We start from the raw sequence: 26,644 nt of genomic DNA, 5'->3' as shown, positions 1-26,644 counted from the left end.
TCAGGTTTTATTTTTATACAAAAAAAATGATATTTTTGTTGATGCATACAATTACATTCTGAGATGTGTATCTAACTTGAGATAATTCTTTTTTTAAATTTTTTTAAATTTTTTCATCAGTATGCTTATGATTCCTACTTCATTAATGTTGTGAAAGGTTTTCATGTGTAAGATTACACACTAAGGATAATGGGTAATACAGATTTTTGTATTTAAATTCTGTTTACATGATAATTTCAACCTGGATTCTAGAAATACAAACTTTGTTCCATTTGGAACCTTTCCACAACTGTAGCACATATTTATACTAGCTTCATATTATGTATTATCCAAGCCACCATTTTAAGAACTTTTTACATGCCATCAATCAAATGTCATTCCGATTACCAGTTCTGCCACCATTTCAGAACCTTGATGCAATACACAACACTGGTGATGAGATGGAAATGTTTGCTGAGGTCAACCGCAAGTTTAAACAGATATTCCTAAGACAGGAACACTATAACACATTCAAGACATATGACAGAATAGAGGTATGATTGTATGCTTCATTTTGGTTAACTATCAATGTATCTAGTTGCTTTTTAAAATGCTTATTTCTTTCAACCTTCACTGAAGACCTATAGACAAAGTCCACTAGGAATGGCTTTGTATTTGATGAATGAACCAAATATTATGATGATCATATTTTTATCCCTGTTTTTCCTTGCCTTCACCAGGCTGGCCAGGAGTCATGGGGATCAGAGTCCCCCCAACATACCCTGCGGCAGGAGTCCAACTGGCTGCCATACATTTTGCTGAAGCCAGAGCGTGATCCACATCAGGAGAAACAGTGGACCCAACTGCGGCAGCTGAGCAATCTGGATCCTCTCATCAAAATGCAGGCACATTTCCTGCACATCACAGACCCTGAGGTAAGTTTATATTGCCTTTAAGTGGAAGGGAACAGAAAACCTGGGAAAAAGTACCAACCTTTCAGGGGCTGCCGCTAGTCCTTGTACATGGTAGCTGTTTTGACTAAAATAGACCCATGCATTGTCACATTTGAGAGATTTTTTTCAGTACTTATCTTCTATATTGGTACTGCATAGAACATCTTATTTTTCACCTGGATGTTGGTTTTTACTGTGTATTTGATCAAAACCCAAACAATGTAAATATTAGGCTAAACATCGTACATTCCATGTATCAATAATGTGTTTAGTTTTTGTACCATGGTGTATACATCAGATTGCTAAGACAGGAAATTTATATGTATCATATCAAGGCAAGTAGAGTAAAATAATTTGCCCAAGGACACACCATAGTACCCACTGTGATCCAATGGTGGGAACAGGACCCACACTCTTCTGGTCATAAGTACAATTCCACAATGGATGATGAAGTCACTTCATGTGAAAATACCATTAGACAGGCTATGTTTTGGCAAAATGTGTGTTTTTCACCATTCCAGCACCATTTTGTGACATGATAAAATGTTGGCACATGCATATGATAACATGAAGGTATTGTTTGAACTCTTATTGATAATATAAGATTACAGAGATAAAACCATCAATGAAATTTAGTTTTGCCAGATGATTTAGAGATAGAGGGTAGAGACAAATAATTGATATTTGTCATTTCTAAAAGTAAATTCTTAAAATGACTCTTCATAGGTTACAGGTTTAAACATTTACTAAAGAAAAATTATTATGAGTGAAATTCAGTTTTGAGTGAGAATATCTCAGAGTCATGTGGTATCTTCACAAATACCTTGCCATATTGAAATATCCAAAACATGCAGTTCTTATTTATTCTGTTGAATGTTACTCTGGTTGGTGTTGACAGGGAGAGAATACCTCAAATATGTATTTCTTACAAAACATCATATTTCTTGTTTTTGTTGTCAGAAAGTCCAGGATATCTTGAAAGATCATGCAGCCCTTGTACGAAATCCTCCCAAAGTTAATATGGTACAGGTAACTGGAAGTCATGCTCGGAACACCACCAATCTGTGGAAGAATATCTACTCTTATGAAAATCTTCATTCAGAGTAAGTCCCAGCCCCATGCAATAAATACATTTAAGCATGATATAATTTTGGTATACAAGGAAGGTGAAAATTTAGCACTTAATATATATTCAAGATTGGCCTAGTACACATGACATGGAGGTCAGGATGGTTGTATTTAGGAAAGGTGCTCAACATAACGGAGAAAAGCACAGGGATATATGTCTGGGATGCAGAATTGTACTCATTTTAATCAGATAATTACTGAAATGTCATTTTATATAATTTTTAGTTTTTGCTTGATTTTTTTATTAATTTGAGAGTTTTTCAACGTCAATGTATGTTTGCAATAAAATACTGTGTTATTTTGACAGTGAAAATAAAACTGAAAAATCTTCATTCAGTTTCTAAACTTGATTATAATTTGGTCTTTACTGGGCAGCCAAAGGATATTTAGTATAGTTACTTGCATGAAACTGTAATTACTGAATATACTCTTAAGTCAAGTCAAATTGCAAATAAGAAAGATCCTGATCTGCTAGAGCATAATGCACCAATTGTCAGGGTCTATATTATTTGTTCCACTGATTGCAACTAATGAACTGCACAGACCCAGATCTACCAGTGTATTATGCATGGCAGACCTAGGTCTTTGCAGCTTGCATTTAGTCTTGTCTTATAAGCGAGTTTATACAGTAGATTTTATTTGATATATAGTTTGCTAAATACACATATAGCTGAAGATAGTTTGTTCTTTTTTGTTTTCCATAAATTACTATCTCATGTCGACAGTCAAAATAAAAATGAACAATCCTCATTCAGTTTTCTAAACTTTGTTATAGTTGGCCTTTACCTTTTTATTTAATTTACAAGTTATTTGCTCTGTAATAGTAGATTGGACAATTTGGAGGTAAAAATTCATATAGTATTGTAATTTATTTCTTCCAATGATATTTTTGTAAATATGAAATATTGAAAGCAGCAAATTTGCTGTTTCAAATGAAAGTTGAAATGTTGCTATTGGTCATCTGGATTAAATGTCATTGTTGTTGTTATTGTAGGGTTTAACGCCATTTTTCAGCACACGATAGGCTATACATGGCAGCCAGTATTAATTTTTTCCCATAATCGCAGCCAATCATTAAAGAGAATTCTACACAATAATTTCATGGGTTTATTTGGACCAATCAGAATCACATAAAGTGATATGTTCACTAGTTATAGTATCAAAAAAATAAAACTGCATATACTATAGGCAAAGTGTACCGACTATATGATAAAGTTGTTGTTGTTGTTGTTGTTGTAGGGTTTAACGCCATTTTTCAGCACACAATAGGCTATACATGGCGGCCAGTATTAATGGTGGAGGAAGAACCCGGGAAAACCCCGTAAAGAACCACCGACCCACGAGAAGCTACTGACAAGCTTTCTCACATACCCACATTGCCTGAATCCGAGACTCGAACCCACGCAGACAGAGGTGATATGGCAGTGATCCATAATGGAGAGTGCTTTAGACCACTTGGCCACTCGGGGCCCCAGGATTAAATGTCATTCCACTCGTCAACTGCAATCAGAATAAGGCCTCAGATATAAATACTGACCATTTTCAATTGTATACATGCCTCTGGTTACTTCTGCATCAAAATAACATTATTTTAGATGTATCACAATGACTCAGTGAGTTCTCATCACTAATAGCAGTATATGCATTTGTTTAACTTAGCTATCCAAACTGAATATCTTCTATTTTTTTTGCATTTGAAGGTTATAGGAACAACTTGAAAAATTAACATAGCTCAGCCCACAGATCACTAAAATCTTATTTTCAATGCCTACTTTTATTTGTTTTGTACTTAACACAAGATAGAAATGAAATAAATAACCTATTGTTTTGCAAAGATGGCATTCATTTGTGTCTTTGATGTTTGTTTTGTATTATGTTAGTTTCAATTTCACTTGTAATATATTGTTGGCGAAATCTAGCTTAAGACAAGGGAGCTAAATGCCTTTTCCAAAGATGCTCTGATGAAGCTGACTACAGGCAGGTATTGTGTGTATTGAAGCTGTGAGTCTCATGGATTATGAGTCCAACACTCTACCAGCTGAGCTACCATGGCTGAATATCTCAGAAACCTGAACTGCTACATTCACATGTTGACGTCCACTGAGGCTGACTGGTGGTGATACTGTGGAGAACAGGGCATTATCTCTGATGTACATAATTGAGGAAGAGAATTCAATGCAACTTATGTAACATATCTGGACACAAAAAATTGCTGTTCATACTTTAACATGAATTAAACTTCTTGGAATTAACATTGACTATCAACTGCAACTTGATTCACATATAAAAAAATCTCTGTAGGAATGGTTCAACGCAGCTAGATTTCTTAAAATGAATTGGTTATATGCTAACTTGACTCAACAAACTAACAATCTTATATAAATTTATCCTGTCCAATAAAATTTTTGTCCCTTAGCCTGGAATTTCTGCAACAAGATGAACACTAATAAACTTGAAAAATATACAAGAGCGTGCTTTGAGATTTGAGTATAATGATAAAATTGTACTTATGACATAAATGCTGTCTTTAAAGTTGCACAGGCTTCGGGTTATGACTTCAGAGGCTTTCAAAATACTGAATAAGTGAGCTGCCAAATGTTTGGACGATTTAATGTTTAGATACAATAAACATAATTTTAGATATTCAAATTTCTTAGGTCTCCCAAGCATTAAAACCTCAACATTTGGCAAAATACTATTTTTGCTCTGCAACTGCCACTTTGCAGCATGAGGTACAAAATTACTCAAGAGAGCAATCTAACTTTAATTCATTTAGATCTTTACTTTTATCCTGGAATAGTAAAGACTGTAAATGTAATATCTGTAAATAATACCCCCCTCCCTGTCATGATGACAGCTAATGTTTTCATAGCATTTAATTATTTGTCCTTGTCTTAAGTACTGTGCTGGTGCCCTACTGTTAACTCATTTCTTTTTGGTTAGGTGTAAGCTGCATTGGAGCATGCTTTTCAGTCTTAATTTGTTTCGTCTGCATTTATTTTAGACTTCAGTTTTGACCAATAATTTTAATTTATTTTTTAATCCTAAATTGTTTTTTTTAGTTTGTCCAGATACTAAATTCATGTTTACTCTCTGGCTTTTAAAATGCATTGCTTGCTCATTTCTCTGGTGCATTTTGCCCAGTTTATATTTACATGTCTTGATAATCAACCTTGTAATCATGCTTGCTGTAATGCCTCTTTTGTTTTGTGTAATGTTGGTAACATTATAATCAAGGCTTATGTTGAATTATTGTTTTAAGTCATACTGATGTTAATTAAATCTTCTTGAATTAATGTTAAAGCAACTGCATCAGTCAGTATTCTGCATCTGAAACTTACAGTTTCACCTAAATGATTAACTCTCTGACTAGAGTAATGGATGCAAATGATGCCATCAGTGATCATTACCTATACAAATGCACCTGAGAATACAAATGTTTTTAATGTGCCAGTGTATGTAATGAGTGACTACTGTCCAGGCTCAGAGCCCCGAGTGGCAGAGTGGTCTAAAGCGCTCACCATTACGGATCATTAGCATCTCAGCTCTGTTTGTGTGAGTTCGAGCCTCAGGTTCATCCGGTGTGGGTATGTGAGAAGCTTGCCAGTAGCTTGTAGCGGGCAGGTCGTTCTTCCTGGGTTCTTACTCCACCATTTATACTTGCTGCCATATATAGCCTATCTTGTGCTGAAAAAATGGTGGTAAACCCTACAACAACAACATCTGTCCAGGCTCAGTAATTAGATTTGTTCCCATACTGTTTGAAAATGGTCACCACATTCAATGACAATTGGACTGTACAAAGTTTGATGAGAACAAGTCCTTAAATGATTTAATTTGCAAATCTTTCCACTCATTTATCAATATAGCTATTGTCAACACTGCCTGAGACATATGGCATTATTTATTAAATACAGTCTTAAATAATCATGCCCATTTAAATTAAAGGGGTCAAACAACAACTTAAATCCAGGTGAATTACCCTGTGATCAATGAGGCTAATCACCAAAGGAATAAATATCACAAATAAAAGTAAAAATATAGAACATGGAGACATAAAGCTAAGTGGAGCAAAAGAAGAATACTGTAAACACGCTATTGATGAAATTTAGAGTTGCAAGACACTTTTGAAGCATCTAAAAGAAGTGACTGTATCCACTAACAATTGGTTTCCACCTAGGCTTAAACAAAATCATGACAATATTGTTGAAAATATTGTTGAAAAGTTTGATAATTTCTTCATATGCCTCTCCAGTTGCTGTATTCAAAACCAGGCTAATGTACACTCCATTGACTGTTTTCAAAACTAGGCTAACACTTAAGTCATTGTATTCAAAACCAGGCTAACGCTCCAGTTGTGTTTGTTGCCTTTGCATCATTTATGCAAACTATATGACATATTTTTGTCAGTAGATAATGTTAGTGAAGCTGAAAGTCTCTTATATGCTTAAAAAGTTGAATGTAAATAAATTCTTGGACTTGATGGCAATGGTCCACAATTCCTTAACTTGCTGGTATCAAAACTTACATCTTTACATAAAACCAAAGTCCTTAATGCTTATAACAAACTTAGGTTTATTGATTGGTAACTTTACAGGTACTCTCAGAAATGCAGAAGTTACACCTATCTGTAAAATCAGAAGAGGAAGATCTGAGAATTACAGACCTATATCCATTCTACCTAATATATTATCAAAATTATTTGAAAAGCAAATAGCTAAGCAGGTTCCCTTTCAAGAAAGCCTTTGATCTTGATGATGGAATTCTGCTGCAAAAGTTGAACTGTTACAGATTTGACAATTGTTCTTTAAACTTGTTTAGGTCATAACTTAATCAAAGGTGTCAGCATGTAACTATTGACAATATTACCTCACAAACTTGTATTATTCATTCAGGCATACCTCAAGGTTCTACTTTAGCCCCTGTCCTCTTTCCTATTAAGTAGTGAATTTGCACATACAGATTTGTTTGCAGATGAGGCAGCCTTGTATATATCTAGTTCCTTTATTGAAGTTTCCCATACAAGATTAGACTTGTACATTATTAGAGTTCAAACTTGGGCACAACAAGGTAAAACAAAAGGTATTATTTTTGGGTATCACTCAAACAACACAAATACGGTAACCAAAACTTATTGCTTACAATAAATAATTCTCAGTTAGGCATATCATAAATGAAAAGTTTTTAGTATTATCTGTAGATCATATAATAGTATGACAATATTTTCAAGATTTGTAAAGTACTATATCATACAGAATTACTCTACTTAGTAGAATCAGGAAATATTTGCCTAATGAAACCAGCATTCTGTGCTACAATGCTTACATTCTTCTAACAGTGATTCAACTGTATGGGTAAACTGTTCCATATGACAGGATTTATAAACTTCAGAATAGGGCAGCATACATTGTATTAGACACATCTGTTATTTATTCATCAAAGGCATTGTTTATAAAACTAAAATGCTTTACAATATAAAGAAAAATTAATTTTGACAAAGCAGTTCTTGTATATAAACATCTTTGTGAAGCTGTACCAGAGTATCTTCAGGATTTATTCAGGTCTTACTCAACATATTACCAGCTGAGATCAACATTACCAGGAAACCCTTCATCCACCAGAACCAAGAATGTAGCAATTGAAGAAACGCTTCCAATTCATTGGTACACTTCTGTGGAACAATCTTCCACTGCATATAATTTCAGTAGAAAATATTACAATCTTTAAGAAGAGATCATGGCATCTGATGAAATCACAGATGAGATTGGCAGGCCATGTCACCAGGATGTCAGACAAGCGGCGACCAAAGGTGTTCCACAGCAAGCTGAAGGAGGGAAAGTGAACTCAGGGTGGTCAAAAGAAACTCATCAAAGACTCCCTCAAGTTATCCTTGAAACACTTCAATATTGACACTGAGTCTTGAGAAGAATTTGCACAGGATCTTTTTATCCGATGCAGTTTTGTCCATTAAGGAACTATAGACTATGAACTGAGAAGATTTGCAGAGGCAGTACAGACATGTGAGCTATAGCGTAAAACTTGAAACTAGCATGTCCTCTGTTGATCAAGCAACCCCAAGGACATGTCCTGTCCTGTGTGCCACAGACAGTTCAAAACACAAACTGACCTGATCAGCCACCCACATGCTCACAGAAACAAAGCCAATTAGTGATGTCATGGTTATCTTTGAATTTGAAGAACAAACAACATGTTCATACATACATACATACATACATACATACATACATACATACACACACACACACACACACACACACACACAAACATACATACATAAGGGACCCTGAGTGGCCGAGTTGTCTAAAGTGATCACCATTCTGGGTCACTACCATATCGCCTCTGTCTGTGCTATGTGGGTTCAAGTCTCAGGCTTGGCTAATGTGGGTATGTGAGAAAGCCTGCCAGTAGCTTCTCATGGGTCAGTCATTCTTCCCAGGGTTTTTAATGGTTCTTCCTCCACCAGTTATACTGGCCACCATGTATAGCCTATTTTGTGCTGAAAAATAGCATTAAACCCTACAACAACAACAACAACAATAACAATAACAATAAAAACATACATACAGACATTCATACATACTTTCATACATACATACATGCATACATACATACATACATACATACTTTCATACATACATACATGCATACATACATACATACATACATACATACATACATACATACAATCATACATAAACATATGCATAAATATTTATGTTAAAATATGAAAAGCATATCATGTACATAATAAGTAGAATACAAAATCACATTGAAATTTTATAATAAACATAATAAAAAGGTATTATCACTGTCCTTGCTAGGTCTGATAATGCTGATTCAGTCACCATGCAGGATTTGGAAGACAAAGATCTTGACAATATCAACCTCAGTGGTCACAGTCGCTCAGCCAGTGCCAAAAAACGCAAAGACAGTTATGATTACTTGAACACAGTGCAGATGTTGGGTAAGTTTGTTGTGTATATTCCTTTTTATGCCCTAAACTGAAGTATAATTAACTAATTTCACATCAGTCCACTAAGAATAATATATGACACTGTACTTTGAAAATCATTACCTGCTTCTTGCAAAAATAAGTTAATGAATAAATACGTACAGTGTGGCTTTTTTAGTTCATGTTGTAAATAGAACCTGTGGTAAATAGCACATGTGGTAAATAGCACCTGTGGTAAATAATACATGTGGTAAATAGCACCTGTGGTAAATAGTACCTGTGGCAAATAGCACCTATGGTAAATAGCACCTGTGGTAAATAGTACCTGTGGTAAATAGTTGTTGTGGGGTTTAACACCATTATTCAGCACACAATAGGCTATGCATGGCGCCCAGTATTAATGGTGCAGGAAGGACCCAGGAAAACCCCGGGAAGAACCACCGACCCATGAGAAGCTACTGGCAAGCTTTCTCACATACCCACATTGGCCGAATCCTAGACTCGAACCCACGCGGACAAAGGTGAGATGGCAGTGATCCATAAGGGAGAGCACTTTAGACCACTCGGCCACTGTGGAAAATAGTATCTGTGGTAAATAGCACCAGTGGTAAATAGCACCTGTGGTAAATAGTACCTATGGTAAATAGCACCTGTGGTAAATTGTACCTGTGGTAAATAGCACCTGTGCTAAATAGTACCTGTGGTAAATAGTACCTGTGGTACATCATAAATAAAACTAAGTCTATTTAAAGGAATTTCAGGTGAATTATTCTTTTCTAAAATACTTCTGATGTTGGAAAAGAGTTATGTTGATCAAAATATTCTCACTGACACATCAGAGTAAATGTATAATAATTACAAAAATCCATAATTAAAATCGTACTGACTGCAGATGATATTGTAATACTCCTTGATCATCTAAACCCACAGACATGAAAGCAGTTCTAGTAGTTCACCATTTGAATAATCAGAAAAACTATTTAAAAGGTGATGTAGGGGTGTCTGGGAAACATATTATAGATTTTAAAAACCCCGATAATTTGGAGCATTTGATTGCTAATTATCACAAATGTATCTACCATATTTACTAGGTCTTGATGATGGTGATGAAGCAGAGAATGATGTTGTCACCCTCCAGGGAGCATACCTGTCCTTCCTTCAGCTCAGACACCTCCGTTTAAGAGACATGCGGAGAACCGTATGCTAAAACATTGTGCACCTTTAAATTGTCATGTATTTTCATATATTTTACAAACTTTTCAAATCCCTTGAAGGTAAATTTCTCGCATAATAAAAGTCAAATATTATTGTATCCTAAATATAGACCCTACATCTTATAAGGTTTTAATTTGCATTGAAATCCATTTTATTCAAAGAACAAAATCAGAAAATGTGCATGTTTCTGGAAAATATTGAACACCAGATAATGGATATTTTTTATTTCCAGTTAAAGTAATATTTTTATTTTCAATTGAAGTAACATTTTTGTTCTGATTAAAGTAATATTTTTATTTCTGATTAAAGTAATATCTTTGTTTCAGATTAAAGTAATATTTTTATTTCTGATTAAAGCAATATTTTTATTTCTGATTAAAGAAATATTTTTATTTGCAATTAAAGTAATATTTTTATATTCATAAAGCTGTCCATTTCAGTGTCTGAGTATCCTGAATTATTTTCGGTCCATCGAGAGAACATTGACAATCAATGATAGAGGCCTGACAGAGGATTCCTCCAGCTATAGAAATATCAGGTAATTCATCAGTCATCTCTCTTAGTCATATACAGTGATATTTATCATACACGTGAAAATTCATCTTCCTGTGATGATGTATGATAGAACAAAATTTAATATAGATATTGCACTTACAAGTTATTTTGAAAATATAATTACCCATTTAGAATAATGCAGTTATTCTTTGTTGTGGATAATTTAATTTAATCATATTTTTTATTTACTTTTAGTTTGATCTGCATTCTAATCAATATCATTCTTTTCAAAACTCAATAATTGATGACAAACTTTTAATATAGATAAATTGATATACAACAATCAAATTCTTGTATCAGTAAAGTTGGAGTTGCTTCCCTTTTAATTTTTTGTTATGCAATCCTATATCGTTTGTATTAATAAGAACAGCTAACACACTGCAGTTGCACAGTTGAGGAACACAGCAACTAGATATATGCCTTTTGAGAAACAATCTACAGATAAGACAAAAGCATCAGCTTAGGCATTGTCTGTCGATAGCGTGTGATTTTTATCATAAAATTAGTTAAATTCATCCTACACATGGATGTTAATGTGATGACAACACCTTTCATGAATTATAAGTGGCTGAGACAGTTAATCTTGTAATTGGTTTGTGATGTCATGTCAAAGGACTATTGCATCAGTTTTTATAATAAATCCAGCTTAACCTCTGAGTCACACTTAATTTGGTTCATGTGGAAGTGCTCAATGGCATTGCCATTAAAGCTGATCAACTCTTTTTACATTTGAATAGAAGATGTTATATCATATTTAAAATTAATACAATGAAAGTGAAATAAAATATAAACTTGAAACATGAGGTTCACTAGACAAGATTCATTGTAATTTTGTATTTAGTTCTTACCAGCTGGCATTTCCCAACATTTTCATTGATCAATATTTTATTGCATATTATGTTAACTGAGAAAATATTTTTGTTAAAGATGATTATACAAATTATATACTTTTTTAAATTTGTGATTTTCTTCACGTAAGTTCCAAATTAAAACCAATTAGCAGCCATTTTCAAATAATAAAGATGCAGTATAGCACATTTTCATTCACCAGTGTTCATTACAATTTTAAAATGTTAAGCAAACAGAGCATATTTTTTTCCTCTTTCCATGAGAATAAAAATGGGGTCCACATCTGCCACTGTGTTACAAACAGGTTTGCAAGTAATCAGGGTATTGTGTATGAAGTGTATCATTGTTACATATAGTTTATAACTCTCATATGAAATATGTGAAAATATGCTGATGTACAGAATGTGTTTTCTTGATCCCTTTTTGTTCTTCTTTTTCTTCTATTCTTGTAGCCCTCAGAATCACCGTACCATGACAGAGACTGATGGTACAGTGGGAGGAGGAGGAGGATTGGGCTCCCATTCTTATGTGCACAATACCCCCCTGGACTATAAGTACGTAATCCAAATTTCAATCTTAGATATGCTTTTAACTTTATGCTGGAATGAGAAGAGTTCATTTTCTTTAGATCAGCTATAATTTGAGTGCCATTCATTTAGATTGTGCATATATGTGTAATTAATTAACAAGAGAATCAAAGATATGGTGCTTTGTGTAATTTATTTACTTGTCAATCACAGATTGTATCATGACTGACATTATGGCTTGTAAATGTCACATTTTTTCCTACTCATTATTTGCAAGGGATCTTTTTACACTCATCAAAATACTAACTAACAATACAAATCTCAGGAATAATTGATATCTACAATAGTGCGTTATCAGTGACAAAACATGCAGTAGCAGATTTCATAATACCCTGACAAGATGGAAAGCAGTTATGCCCAAGAGGCAGGAATCTTTCAAAATCTCCATCTGTCTGTCTTAAAATTACAACTGGATAACAAAATGATGGATAGTTCCCATGCAAAAGAAACATTATAGATATCTTTGGGTTCTAGTTATTATAGTAACAAGAATAATACATTTAACATTCAATTATATATGTCAATTAATTTTCTTTTCTTCAGGCTGAATGAGACAGAGTTTATAGAGTTTGCTGATGTAGATAATCATGATGATTTCTACATGAAAGATGAGGGTCGTATACATGTGCAAGACCAAAGGGGTTACTTTATCATGTATGATGCTGCCATCAAGGATTTGGAGTAAGTTATCTCCCTTTGTGTCATTTCTTTCACACTTATGATCAAGAGGAAGAAATAAAACAACATAATATATCCATCCAATCCCTTTGCCATTTGTAGTAGATATACATATACAATATTTATCTATTTTACTACAGGATACCATTTTACCAACATAAGTACTATAGTACCCACCTACCTGCATATACCTACCTTTCCTTTGTACTTACCTACCTACCTGTCTATATAGCTGATTGATCTAAAGATCTCTGCATGCAAGATTATTTAATACAACTGTTTTATTTTTTATCTTTAATGGTCCATTTATTCCATAATGAAAAGAGCAGATTTGTAAAGATAAAACGAAAATTTATTTATTCTGCAGATAGAAAATTGACATTTTACAGTTTGAAAATGTTTGATCTTGTTGAACAGCTAAAACTGGGAAAATATCCCTTCATGTCCATGATCTTGTCAGTTAATAATATCATTATTCTGTCGTTTGTTTTAGACCAGTGTTAATATTTGTCTTTTCCTACATAGAAATCTTGAGAGAGACCTGCAGTTGGTGGCCACACATTACATTGAGAAAGACAAGGAACACCATGTCGGTAAGACTACTGAGTCTGCCAGATCCAGACAGGTATAGCATTGCATACGTCTCAACTCTATATCATAAAACAGTTTAAATAATTTATACATGCACACCTAACTACACTACTGTTATGGTGAATATTTGACTGCAACTACTATTATGATATATTTTTTGTATATGGATAAAAGGATGGGTTGTACAAATATTTTTTCAGTATGCCAACTTTAAAGTTTAATTTTTGATCAATTATATATGATGTATTCATCAAGTTCTATGTACAGTTTGTTCTCTAACAATAATTTGCAATGTATGCCACACTAAAACATTTTTTAAAAAGTTTCTCACCATATTTATTTGAATAAATATCATCTTAGACATGCATTACTTTCTGGGAAAGCTGGTTAAATGTATGCATTTATTAGTTTGTTTCAAGAATTTTGTGTTGATATTCCTTTTTGTATTCAGGTTGGATCAATAAGTTGTTTTATATTCTAGCAGGTGGTGGCAGGTGACTTTGATATTCCCAGCTATGCTCACCAGGAGGTAGACAGATTTGGAATTTTATGTGACCTTTGGTCCAATGAAGCATCTTTCCTTGAGTGTAAAAGTGAGGTGAGAAAATATCTTTATTAAATCCATCATGTTTATAACATTTATTCAGTTTTGCATCCTTTTATATATCTATTCAGAAGTTGCTAAAATATGCACTTCACGTGCATTTGACAGAATAACACAAATGTTAATTCTCTGATGCATGTAATTATTTACCAAAAACTGTTCCAAACCTTGTTTTAAGACTTGCTTGGAATTTACTGTCTCAAATTTACATGAAAATTCTCTGAAGATTCAAATCTGCTGGATAGATGAGAATGAAAATGGAGTTATCTTTATTTCAGTTGCTTGACTGTTACATGGAGGCTTACCACCATGTCTTTGATAGAGATGAGAAGCGGAAACTTGCTCAGGTCATTACCAACATCATCTACAAGCGCCCACGTTTTGATTTCAGAAGCAACTACTTCATCAAGATGTACCGCACTGAGTGTGTCATCCTCCACCATCACGCAAACCTCATCAAAAGCATTCTGGATAAACAGGTTAGTTATTCTGTGGAGGTAGTATATAGAGTTATCCATGTCCATAACCATCAGACTGTGTATCAGTTCTACACATCTTTATGGTGTAGTATATAGTGTTATCCATGTCCATAATCATCAGACTGTGTATCAGTTCTACACATCTTTATGGTGTAGTATATAGTGTTATCCATGTCCATAACCATCAGACTGTGTAGTAGTTCTACACATCTTTATGGTGTAGTATATAGTGTTATCCATGTCCATAACCATCAGACTGTGTAGTAGTTCTACACATCTTTATGGTGTAGAATATAGTGTTATCCATGTCCATAACCATCAGACTGTGTATCAGTTCTACACATCTTTATGGTGTAGCATATAGTGTTATCCATGTCCATAACCATCAGACTGTGTAGTAGTTCTACACATCTTTATGGTGTAGTATATAGTGTTATCCATGTCCATAACTATTAGACTATGTATCAGTTCTACATGTCTTTATGGCTCAGTCAATTTTTTTGGGAAAGACTTAATAGATTTAAATCCAATCAGATACAAGTCTGACCTTAAAAAAACCTGAGTCAGGTGTGACCTAGCCATTTTATTCAGTTTTTCTTTTAATTATGCATCCTTTTCTAACTTTATCATATTGGTTATGCCATCTATACCATCTTTACACTCTTCTAGTTTTGCTTTAAAAACATCAAAGACATTCATTTTCTGGATGATAGAACAGTATTTTCAGATCACTGCTATCATTTGAAGAGTTTTTACAGTCTTCAATACTGAGGTGTGTTTTTTCTGAGGGTTATAAAAGCCTATAGAGACACATGAGGTTAATCCTAGTATGTTGTGGACATAATTCTCTGACCTGCTTAAAGCCCTCACAGCAACTTTAATAATGTACTTTGGTTTGCCATAACACAAAACATGTATGCTCATAAGAGAGCAAATGATGATTATAACACTGAGTGGTATCAATTCAGTCATGGAATAAACTTACAGCCAACTTTGTAAATAATAAAGTCAAGATATGAAAATCTAGCTTGTTAACGCTCTCAGTTTTCCAGGAAATAGAGGATACTTACTATAGGCTGTTTTATTTTACATAATTACGGTTCCCCAATAAAATTATCTAGATTTCCAGATGTTTTCCACATTCCGTACAGTGGTTGCCCTCATAAATGGCCTCCATGACCAGCTGTCACCCATTTTTTATGGCCCGAATCCTTGGCACCAACAAGTTTGTGTTCAAAAGTACCGGCTTCAAGAATGGCCAGCTTATTAGTGCAAAAATGTAAAATTTACACCTCACAAGCAGTCACATTTTATTTTAATATGTGTCCTCAACCAATATTTAATTCATACAGTATGGTAAGTAATCCACTTACCGATGCCTGTTTACCAATGCCTGTTCTCCAATGTCAGGTTTTTGTTACTGAAAGAAGTGTGTGCAAAAGTAAATGTACCACTAAGGTTAATATTATATCATAGCACCAATGTTTACAGGAAATAGTGTCAACAATGCTGTGATAGAGTTTTGGGCTTCACACATAGTTAAGTTTTTTTTCATTGATGATTGCAACTGGATGTAATTGTCAAGATCATAACATGGTCAGCATAAGCTAAATATAGATTTTTCAGGTTAAGACACAGAGAGAAATTAACCAAGAACAAAACAGGGTACTGGACAAAGACCAAAAAATCACATGGCAGTACAGTCAATTCCTTTAAAAACAAGGCATTTCAATGACTCTACAAAAGTTTCATCTGCATAATTAATTTGCAGTACTAAACAATTAGCAACATAGTAATAAATCATTACAAAACTTTAACATGTCATCATATTGACTGAGGGTTAATACTTTAGAAGAAAAATTTAAAGTTATTTGACTAGATAACAGTGGGGAGAGTTAAAGAGTTCTTGCTGAAAAATTTTATGTTAGGAAGACTCAAATACACAATTTTATAACTGATAAGGAGAATATTCTATGACAGTGGGTAGATGGAGTAAATGAAAGATAATTTTTTTAAATGCCAAGTACTGTATTACCAAGATTTAAATGGCATTTTTATGAATGGTTTTGCCATGTGCATGTCAGTAATACCCCACTCGCATTTCACGCTTAAGAATAAGAGCTATTATTTTTTTGATTATGTTAACTTGAGATAAGTCAGTTCTAAATACAAGAAGAATAATTTAATAACTAATGCTATTTTTAAATGAAGATATTGAATGCTTTGAAGTTATTTGTAGTTTCTTATTACAAACACATTCTGGTAAAAAATTTAGTCCCCCCTCTGGAAAGGCCACCCATCTTATATGGCCACATTCCCAGTGCAGAAGGGGTGGCCATTTATTGCAACAACAAAAAAACTTGGTTTTCTTATATGGCAACAGAATTTTGTTGTTTGTTATAAATGGTGTTATTTCAAACCAGTCTTTACCATTTTTTTAAATACCATCTATACCTTACTGTATTAAAACCTGTCTTGAGAGACCTCTGCTATGAGAGACCATGTTCTCCACGTACCAATTTATTGATTATATACAGTGGTATTATGACCTGTTATGAGACACCACCTCTCTTGAGAGACCATTATGTGGGGTGGTCTTTCAAGACAGTTTCCACTGTATCAATAAGGATCAGATTATTTCTCAGCTATAAAAATTTGCTGGAAAGGCAGATATTTGTAAAATTCTGTAATCTTTAAATGAATTTATGGTGTTTTTAAGTGAATATGAAAGGGTTGAATAATTCAGCTCTTTGTTTCAGATTGAGGAAGAGAGGGAATACAACCAGAGAGTTTGTCGAGAAGGTGACAAAGAGTTTGGCTTACCACACAGAGTGATTCCCAAGCAACCAATTTCAATTAACCAGAGCAAGTAAGTTACCACACACTACCAATGAATTGTAATTGTGTTGTTTTGCTTTTTTGACACTCGATGGAAGAAATGTGTGTAATAACAATTGATGAATTTCTAAATTCAAAAAACATGTTCTGCTTTTTATACTTAATCTCAGTCTAAGCTAAGTTTGTTCCTTGACAACTTCTAATATTGAGAATAAAACAGGATTAATGTATTTAAATATCATAAATTTAGTGTTATCTGCATTCAATTTTGTAGAACAGTTATTCTATAAATCAGAATGGTGGAGGATTGATTCTGAAGTTAATAAACTGATTATTAAAAGTAACTCTTTTCATTGATTACCCCTTCCCCTGGAACTTGCACTAATGAAGGTGCATGCCATATTGTACCCAAAACACATTCTAAAAGCATGATAATAAAGACTTACAATATGTTATTTTTGTGCTATAAAATGACCCATTGTATCATTCATGACTCTGGTTCACAAGCCACCTGTAAGTTTTGTTGGCCATTAACCCTTCAGATACTTAAGCTGGAATGTTGGTTGGCACAATGTACAATCATGAATGAAAATCCTGAGATAAATATGGAAAATTCTTATAACTGTTTGAAAAAGAATTCAACCCCAGTATAGGTAGTCTTCATCAGTGTACAGTCTACATCTAACTTGTTTTACAGGTAAATATAAGTATGTGGTGGGGTTAATTTCAGTAGTAGCGAATTTGTTTTAAGATTGCTCAACATGTGGTGTCACTTGCATGGCCATCATGCATTTGGTGATAATGGCTTTCATTTCAAGTCATGGCAGACTTTCGAATTTAGGCATTCATTTCCAGTCCTGGCAGGCTTGGTAAAATAGTCTGTCATTTCAACAGTCATTTTAGACTTGGCAATATAGTCTGTCATTTCAACAGTCATGGTAGGCATGGCAATTTAAGCTGTCATTTCCAGTCCTGGCAGCCTTGGCAGTATAGTCTGTCATTTCAACAATCCTGGTAGGTTTGGCAATATAGTCTGTCATTTCCAGTCCTGGCAGGCTTGGCAATATAGTCTGTCATATCAACAGTTATGGCAGGCTTGGTGAAAAGGAATATAAAATAAATATGCAGAGAAATGAGGGGCAAAGAGGTATATGAAATGAATAGGGAGAGATGTTTGGGGAGAAAAATTAATATGAAATAATTAGGGTGGGAAAAAGGGGCAGAAAGGAATATGAAATAATAATCATAACATTGATCTTAAGCTTTGGATAATCCATTCCTAGATTTCAGTTCCAGCCCTACTTTTAACAAGGAATTAATAATCATAATAACCCACTGTCACATATTAATAGCTTAATTATGATTGAATGCCATTTTACTGCCCGAGTTTATATCATTGTAATAATACAATGGTGATATAAAGGTCACATTAGAAAGACTACATCATCATCATTTATGGAAACTTATGTTGAGGAATGTGAAAAAAAGGAGTAGACTTAAAACGCTTAATAAATAAAATGCACAAATGTCTTAACACATTAGATGATGTACATGTTATAAGAAATAAAAATTTTTTTGTCATTTCTCTCGTAAACATCTTTATTTATGAATTAAACTATGAAAACGTTTTTTTATTATGAATCTTTCAGATTTGTTTAAAAAGTATTTAAAAGTCATTGAAGGCATTTTCTTTTGCCTTGCTTATTAAAAATGCTATTTGGACAATGTATCTCACAAAATACTGAGTTTCTTTTCTCATTTTTCTGCAGATCAGCAATAAAGAACATCTTCATGCTGGAATTTCACCCATCACTTGCTATTGCAAGCAAAATCCCAGAGGCTTTAAGCTATGCTCTCAGGGTAGGTTGACACCCTTTCACCAATTCCAGTCTTATATTTAGTAAGCTCTTGTGATTTACCAACATACTTTTTTTATAGTTAGTTTGTTTTAGGTCTTTTCTTCAGCAATTGTTTCCATGGTGACAGTATCTTATAGTGATAGATTGAGCTGTAAAGATAAATACAACATAGGTTATGTCAGGCATGGGCAACTTCCTCCTGGGCATGGGCTGGATAAGTCATTTTTAAAGCCACACCCTATGATGTAAATAAATGGATAAAACTAGGTCTTGGGATTGATCTGGCCCACGGGCTGTATTCTGCCCACCTGTGATCTATATATGCACTAATTCATTACTTTCTAAGATCTGTCATTTTCAGGTGGAGGGAATGGGGGTGAAATTATCAATCCATCTAAAGGCTGTTATAGATATGTAAGTGAGTAAATGTATAAGTAAATGTGTAATAGTTCAACTTAAATCTTTATTTCCCATCACACTTTAGCCATTAGATATGCTGACAGGAAGTTTTGTTATTTGCACATATTGTTTTAATCATCCATCTTGGGCCAATAATGATGGATGATTTTATTTATGATAAGACAGTCAAAGTATATTCTGCTTTCCTGAATATTGCTTTTTTCTATATTGTATAACCTGTTAGGAGCTCATCCACATCCACAAGCCAGCCACAGTTCTGGACTCCCTGACAATAGAGAAGAAGTTGTACGAAATGGCACATGAAGAGTGGAACAAAATGGAGCACCTTGGGGCATCTTACTCCACACAGATACAGAAGGATGTGAGTACATTGACTTTTGTATTTATTAAGTTTTTATTGATCATAGGACATGTTTTAAGAATATACACTGAAACACTTTTTAAGTTATCTTTGGAAACTGGTCTTGGTGGTGAAGAACATTAACCCTAATCGGTGTAGAAAGATGACCCTTTTGAGGTGCAAACATGAGAGCCTGTAACAGAAAATCATGGGCATTACATTTTTGAGACATTCAGGCACCAGAAGCTGCTTTAGCATATTAGCTCATTAGACAGGTAGAACCATGAGTTTGAAAGCACTGACCAGAATCTCACTGGCAAGTACAAATTGACCATTCTTGCTAAAGTCAAAATGTCAGTTTATGTAAATGTCCTCTACACTTTATAAAGATCGAAGACTTTTTGAAGCGCTATATATTGCATTCATATACAATAAGTCAGAAATACTGTTTAGACACATCTACAAATGTTTTTCAGGCTTTCTACTTAGTCATATTTTGTAAAATCTATGATGACATTGGCTCAGTGAGATTAGTTTGGTATGTAACCATGCCATCCATTATGCTTTTGGCATAATCATTTTGCTTGTTTTTACCAAATTACACATTTTGCTAGACTGTATATGGATTACAGCTTTTTGGTACATTAAAAATTTAATAAAAATAAAGCAATTAAAAGTTGTTTTTGTCATTTGTATTATTATCTCTTTAATTTCACTGATATAAATTTGAGAATATTCATAAAAAGGTGACTGCTGCATGCAAGTAGCGTAAAAGTACTTATTTTTGCTATTTATAGTATCTGTATATGACCCATTCCCAAGAAAAGAGATGGATTTCCTCAAACGTGAACTTTGCCTCACAGATTCATTTTATTGATAAGCTATGGAAGTTGTGAGCTGTCTGTACTTTTAAAACAAATGGTGCCAGATGTTAAGTGAAATGCTTTACTGTTTGAGTTGTGAATGTTATGTGACAAAAAATGTCAGAGCAGATGGATCTTTTCAAATTTCAAAACATGTCAGAAAAAGTGACAAATCAACACGGCTTTACATTTAAAACTTTAAAAGAAGTAAATGAGAGAAATGTAATATGGCAACCTGAGCACCTGACCTCACTGCATATTTCTAGTTCACAATCATTCATTCAGTGAAATTTACACATGTACAATTGTTAATGAGTGTTGAATATAAATAATTTTTCAGTATATTTTAAGCTTGTGTTCTTGTTCTAATCCATATGAATTTTGCCCTTTCTGACAAGAATTTTGACCAGCTGTTGAACCAGATTAGCAGTAAAAATGTATTTTATTCATATGTGCTGTAATACTGGCATGTAATATAGAGATTACACTTTTTACACCCAAATTATGCTTTTTTGCAGCTTATAATAGCAATAGTTATGCTTATACCTCTCAGTGGTGGTGGTGGTGGGGGGGTGGCATGTATGCAACGGTACTTTGAACATGATGTAAGCTATATCATCATGCCAAGGGAATGAGAGCTAAGTGCATGTCCCAGTGACACACCAAGGCATCTGACTCAGGCTGACCTGGTTTGATATCAAACTGCAACCCATGGATTATGAATTTGATGCTCTACTAACTGAGGTACCATGGTTCCTGTGTGTACGAGTGTTACCATGGTTCCGTGTGTGATTAGTGTTACCATGGTTCTTGTGTGTATGAGCGTTACCATGGTTCCCGTGAGTGATTAGTGTTACAGACATTTAAAGTTTATGCAATTTCACAAACGAAATTATTTACACTCGTGAGAATGCATATAACAGTCTTATACTTCCAATTTTTATGAATCGACCACATTTTCTACGTTTTGATTGGATATAAATGGTCATGTGATATTGGTCTGGAATTTTTGACACAATGATAAATTATGTGGACCATTTTTGGTTCCCTGTTTCCATGTCATTTGATGTGAAGTTTTATCTATATCAATGTCTTAGACCCTAATAATAATAACAGCAAGCCCTACCCCCCCACTCTTGTGATTTCTGATCAAAATGTACATTAAACTCCAGATTAAAATTGACCCTTAGAAGTTAAAACAATGTAATTGCCCAGACCTTACTGCACTTTACCACTCACCCCCTTTGCCAAAGAAGAGTAATGGCAGGCTTTACAAGCCAATCTTTGGAAATTATTGCATTTCACTTCAACAGCATGGTCCAGCAGCTGTTATTAAAGGTCAGGGTCATATGTCAAGCAAGGGATCTCAAAAAAAATGGTCATGATTTTGCATTTAAGAGATCTAAAAGAGTAGAAAGTAACAATGAATGCTATAACATGCCATACACACACATAATTATAAGGAAGAAAGGAATAGCCTGATTCAAGCAGCATCAACTATTTTTTATAGATATTAAAATGATGATCATAACAATATATCACTGTCATGATCAGCTATGACACTCTACCCTACATTACTGTATAAGGAATCGACAACTCTTGGTTAGCAAAGATCGGGCTTTGTATTCTGTCACAGTTAAGAGGCTAATGAAAGAAAGCTTTGATCTACATATAGAAGTGAATGTTTTTTTGATGAAATCTGCTGACCTAATGACACAAGGTAAGTAAATTGAAATTATAAGGATTAAATGATCATGGTTGGGTATTAATTGATGTGTAAATTTTACCTAATCACTCACAAAGTTAACATCATTTAGTCCTTCAGACTTTATTTGCTTTGTGAGTGATTTGGTAAAATTTCCACATCGATAAATACAAACTATGATAATTTAATTCTATAGTATTTATGGTCTGTTGCCTACAATTTTTTTTTATAGAAAATCAATTTGCAAAAGGAGAATCACCATAAACATTGTCAAATTCTCAAATACAAAAAAGTATCATCTAAAGTATTACGACACTGCAGACTTATACTGAGGCATTCTCAGAAAAGCCTGTTTTTCTTCTTCTTCTTCTTACATTGATTTTTTCTTTTCTTGTACAGCTGTTTTCAGGGGTGTATGTGGAGGATCCTCTCTTTATGTGTGAGGTGGCCCAGACTCTAGTGGCCCAGGCTGAGCAGGACAAGAGCAGGAAGTCAGCCAAGGAAAAACAACTGGCTATGGTCAGCAGTGTGGCCAGACTTCTGGAGGTATATGAACCAGATATAATTGTGTGCAAGATTAGTTGTATTGAAAATGTGCTGCAAAATATTTAATCTGCATGCCTTCAGAATAGTCTAAATTAATTTACTACATGTTTATTAATTAATTTTATGATGAATTCAGTAATAATTCTGAGAATACAAGACAAAAAATTAGCCATTGTCTGCTAGCCTGAGGTTATTCACATAATTTCAAGAGTCTGTTGAATGGTTAATATGGATACGTCTCAGAAATTGTTTTGTGTGAAGGAATAATGAAGATTAGCAGGACTGGTAAGTTCAGCAATCTAGCAGCCATTGTGGCTACAAATAAATTTATGTTAAATTCAAGGCCTTTAATACTTTTGAAATTGTATTGAAATCTGTATTGAAATATAATGAGACACCAAAGAAAAAGCATGCTTTTGATTGTTATTTTATATTGAAATGTAACAAGACACCAAAGAAAAAGCATGCTTTTGATTGTTACTTTATATTGAAATTTTAACAAGACACCAAAGAAAAGCTTGCTTTTGATTGTTATTTTTAAGCAACATCCCCTTAACTCAGTTCATAAATTCATGTATATTCAATTTTTAAAATATCCATGTTATTGAATATTAGCTGTATTATTCTAAATTAACTAACTCACACAGACACACACACCTAAATATATATATATATATATATATATATATATATATATATATATATATATATATATATATATATATATATATATATATATATATATATATATATATGACATGCTAATGCAGATATTGATAAATATATTTTTCTATCCATCTATCACAAGTTTATGCAATCAAAAACACTAGTATCATCTTTTCTTAAAGACAATGATGTTAAATTGTTTAAAGTCAGAGGGTCAGAAATATGGTAACTATAACTATAGGAGAAAATAACTTCATTTCACACTTGCTCTTTACCTTTGTATAAATTTCTCTCCAGGCAAACATTTCCCATAATTATTTAATGGTATGGCAGAGTAGATATTTTTAAGAGTAACTGTACATGTGACTTGTTATTTGCCAGCCCATCACAGTTAAGTGTAAATGTACATGTCACTTCTCTTTTGTCCATTCCCCACTCTTTGGATTAACATGTACATGTGACTTGTCTTTTGTCACTCCATCACATTTTCCTGCATGTGACCGAAAAGACAGAGGACATTTCTGATTAATAGAATAAGGTTCTCAGCTGTTTGATGTAATCATGAGTTCAACTATAACTTGACAGTTCATTATGAGAGGGTAGATCAGGGTATATGTATGTGTAACTTAAATCTAATTATGTGAGGATAGATCTGGATCTTTGTTTGTGTACTTGACAGCATATTAGGTAACGGTAGATATCTGTGTCTATGTGAGTTGACATGTTATGTGAGGTAGATCTAGATCTTTGTTTGTGTACTTGACAGCATATTAGGTGAGGGTAGATATCTGTGTCTGTGTGAGTTGACAATGTTATGTGAGGTAGATCTAGATCTTTGTGTACTTGACAGCATATTAGGTGAGGGTAGATATCTGTGTCTATGTGAGTTGACATGTTATGTGAGGTAAATCTAGATCTTTGTTTGTGTACTTGACAGCATATTAGGTGAGGGTAGATATCTGTGTCTATGTGAGTTGACAATGTTATGTGAGGTAGATCTAGATCTTTGTTTGTGTACTTGACAGCATATTAGGTAAGGGTAGATATCTGTGTCTATGTGAGTTGACAATGTTATGTGAGGTAGATCTAGATCTTTGTTTGTGTACTTGACAGCATATTAGGTGAGGGTAGATACCTGTGTCTGTGTGAGTTGACATGTTATGTGATGTAGATCTAGATCTTTGTTTGTGTACTTGACAGCATATTAGGTAAGGGTAGATATATGTGTCTATGTGAGTTGACAATGTTATGTGAGGTAGATCTAGATCTTTGTTTGTGTACTTGACAGCATATTAGGTGAGGGTAGATATCTGTGTCTATGTGAATTGACATATTTATGTGAGGTAGATCTGGCTTTTTGTGTAACTTGACAGCATATTAGGTAAGAGTAGATATCTGTGTCCATGTGAGTTGACATGTTATGTGAGGTAGAAATGGATCTGTCTATATAACTTGTCAGCTGATTATGTGATGTTAAGTCTGGATCTGTGTTTCTGTAACTTGACATCTCATTATGCGGGGAAATGAGCAGGGATTGTGTCATAAACATTCAGCTCATTATGTGAGGATAGATCTGGGATTGTGTCACAAACTTTCAGCTCATTATGTGAGGATAGATCTGGGATCATGTTGATATATCTTGACAGCTTGTTATTTGAGGGTACATTTTTGTAGTAGCACTTTACAGCATTGTAGTATAATGGCCATATGGTGCCAAGATCTGGATCCATGTCTCTTTAACTTGAGGGTTTATTATGTGAGGATAGATCTGGGATTGTATTGCTGTAACTTGACAGCTCATTATGCGAGGAATTATCTATGTCTATTTAAATTGTTGTCTTTTTATCTGAGGGTGGATCCTGGATATGTGTTTATGTTAACTTGTCTGCTGAATATGTGAGGGTTGTTCTGGGCCAACACAAATCAAACACCTGGCAGTGTCTTCTCTGAGTGTTCAGCATCAAATAGACCTGCTCCAGTCAGCAACATTAAGCCAAGTGGTTATTGAAGAAGTACATATGTACAATCTTTGACTGATATGTCTGTCTATAAAGTTGTGTAATTAGGTGACAGTATGTTTCAGTGATAATGGTATTAAGAGTGGTATAATTCAGGTTATTAACACCCAAAGAAAAACTCAAAGAGATTGGATCTAATTACACTGTATCTCAATGGTTTTAATATAGCTAGAGCTATGTAATACTGCAGTTTTGGGGGTTTTTTTGCAGGAAAAGATTAATGACATGATGTTTATTTAGTGGTTTTGTTTGAAAATTAACGATGTGAGATTGTAGCTCTGGGTTGTAATTATTGTATAATGTGCTTCAACATATAGTTGCAGTATTTTAGGGTATTTTTTGTTCCATTGGATTGAAAGCTAGTGAATAAAAGAGACACCCTTTCGGGTCAGGATTTAAATTTTTAAGGGAATGCTTCCTAACTGTAATTAGAAGCATAAATAACCACTTTTATCAATATTTTATGTAAATTATTCATTCAGATGGATTAGAATTATGGCTAAATCTGAAATCACAGAAAATTGCAGAGCATAAAAAAGTGTAAATTAATTGCTGCAAATAGTTTGAACAGCAGTTTCACTTGGATAAAGGATCGATCTGAATAATCATTACATCTAATTTTCTTTATTATTTCATTATCCTTTCTTTAATTTGTAATTGACCTCATACTTATTTAAATGACACTATTTCATTATTCTGTCTTTCCTTACTGAGTCCGTGTATTAATTTAAAGCAGTGAGAGGATCTGGTATCTACCAGATATAACATACATACATGTGCACTGAATCAAAACACAAA

The 26,644-nt window shown here is 33.8% G+C and overlaps 1 protein-coding gene across 3 annotated transcripts in view; it reads left to right on the top strand.

The window, feature by feature from the left end:
* LOC149788455 (uncharacterized) overlaps window positions 1-26,644 on the top strand; it is a 123,231-nt gene that overhangs the window by 24,484 nt on the left and 72,103 nt on the right. For 2 of the 3 annotated variants that reach the window (XM_089974440.1, XM_089974438.1), the window contains exons 10-24: window positions 408-533; window positions 720-914; window positions 1,893-2,035; window positions 8,903-9,045; window positions 10,125-10,231; window positions 10,689-10,786; window positions 12,105-12,206; window positions 12,783-12,920; window positions 13,443-13,542; window positions 13,990-14,106; window positions 14,391-14,591; window positions 17,351-17,460; window positions 19,199-19,289; window positions 19,932-20,069; window positions 23,016-23,162. In XM_089974440.1, the coding sequence (XP_089830566.1) occupies window positions 408-533; window positions 720-914; window positions 1,893-2,035; window positions 8,903-9,045; window positions 10,125-10,231; window positions 10,689-10,786; window positions 12,105-12,206; window positions 12,783-12,920; window positions 13,443-13,542; window positions 13,990-14,106; window positions 14,391-14,591; window positions 17,351-17,460; window positions 19,199-19,289; window positions 19,932-20,069; window positions 23,016-23,162 (1,956 nt within the window). The remainder of the gene's footprint in view (window positions 1-407; window positions 534-719; window positions 915-1,892; window positions 2,036-8,902; window positions 9,046-10,124; window positions 10,232-10,688; window positions 10,787-12,104; window positions 12,207-12,782; window positions 12,921-13,442; window positions 13,543-13,989; window positions 14,107-14,390; window positions 14,592-17,350; window positions 17,461-19,198; window positions 19,290-19,931; window positions 20,070-23,015; window positions 23,163-26,644) is intronic. The other variant, XM_089974439.1, reaches the window with a different exon arrangement.

Source organism: Sinohyriopsis cumingii, chromosome 11 (assembly GCF_028554795.1).
Source record: "Sinohyriopsis cumingii isolate HCF-2022 chromosome 11, ASM2855479v2, whole genome shotgun sequence".
Taxonomy (NCBI): domain Eukaryota; kingdom Metazoa; phylum Mollusca; class Bivalvia; order Unionida; family Unionidae; genus Sinohyriopsis; species Sinohyriopsis cumingii.
Note: the sequence above shows the minus strand (reverse complement) of the source record. Positions and strands in the feature narration are given on the sequence as shown.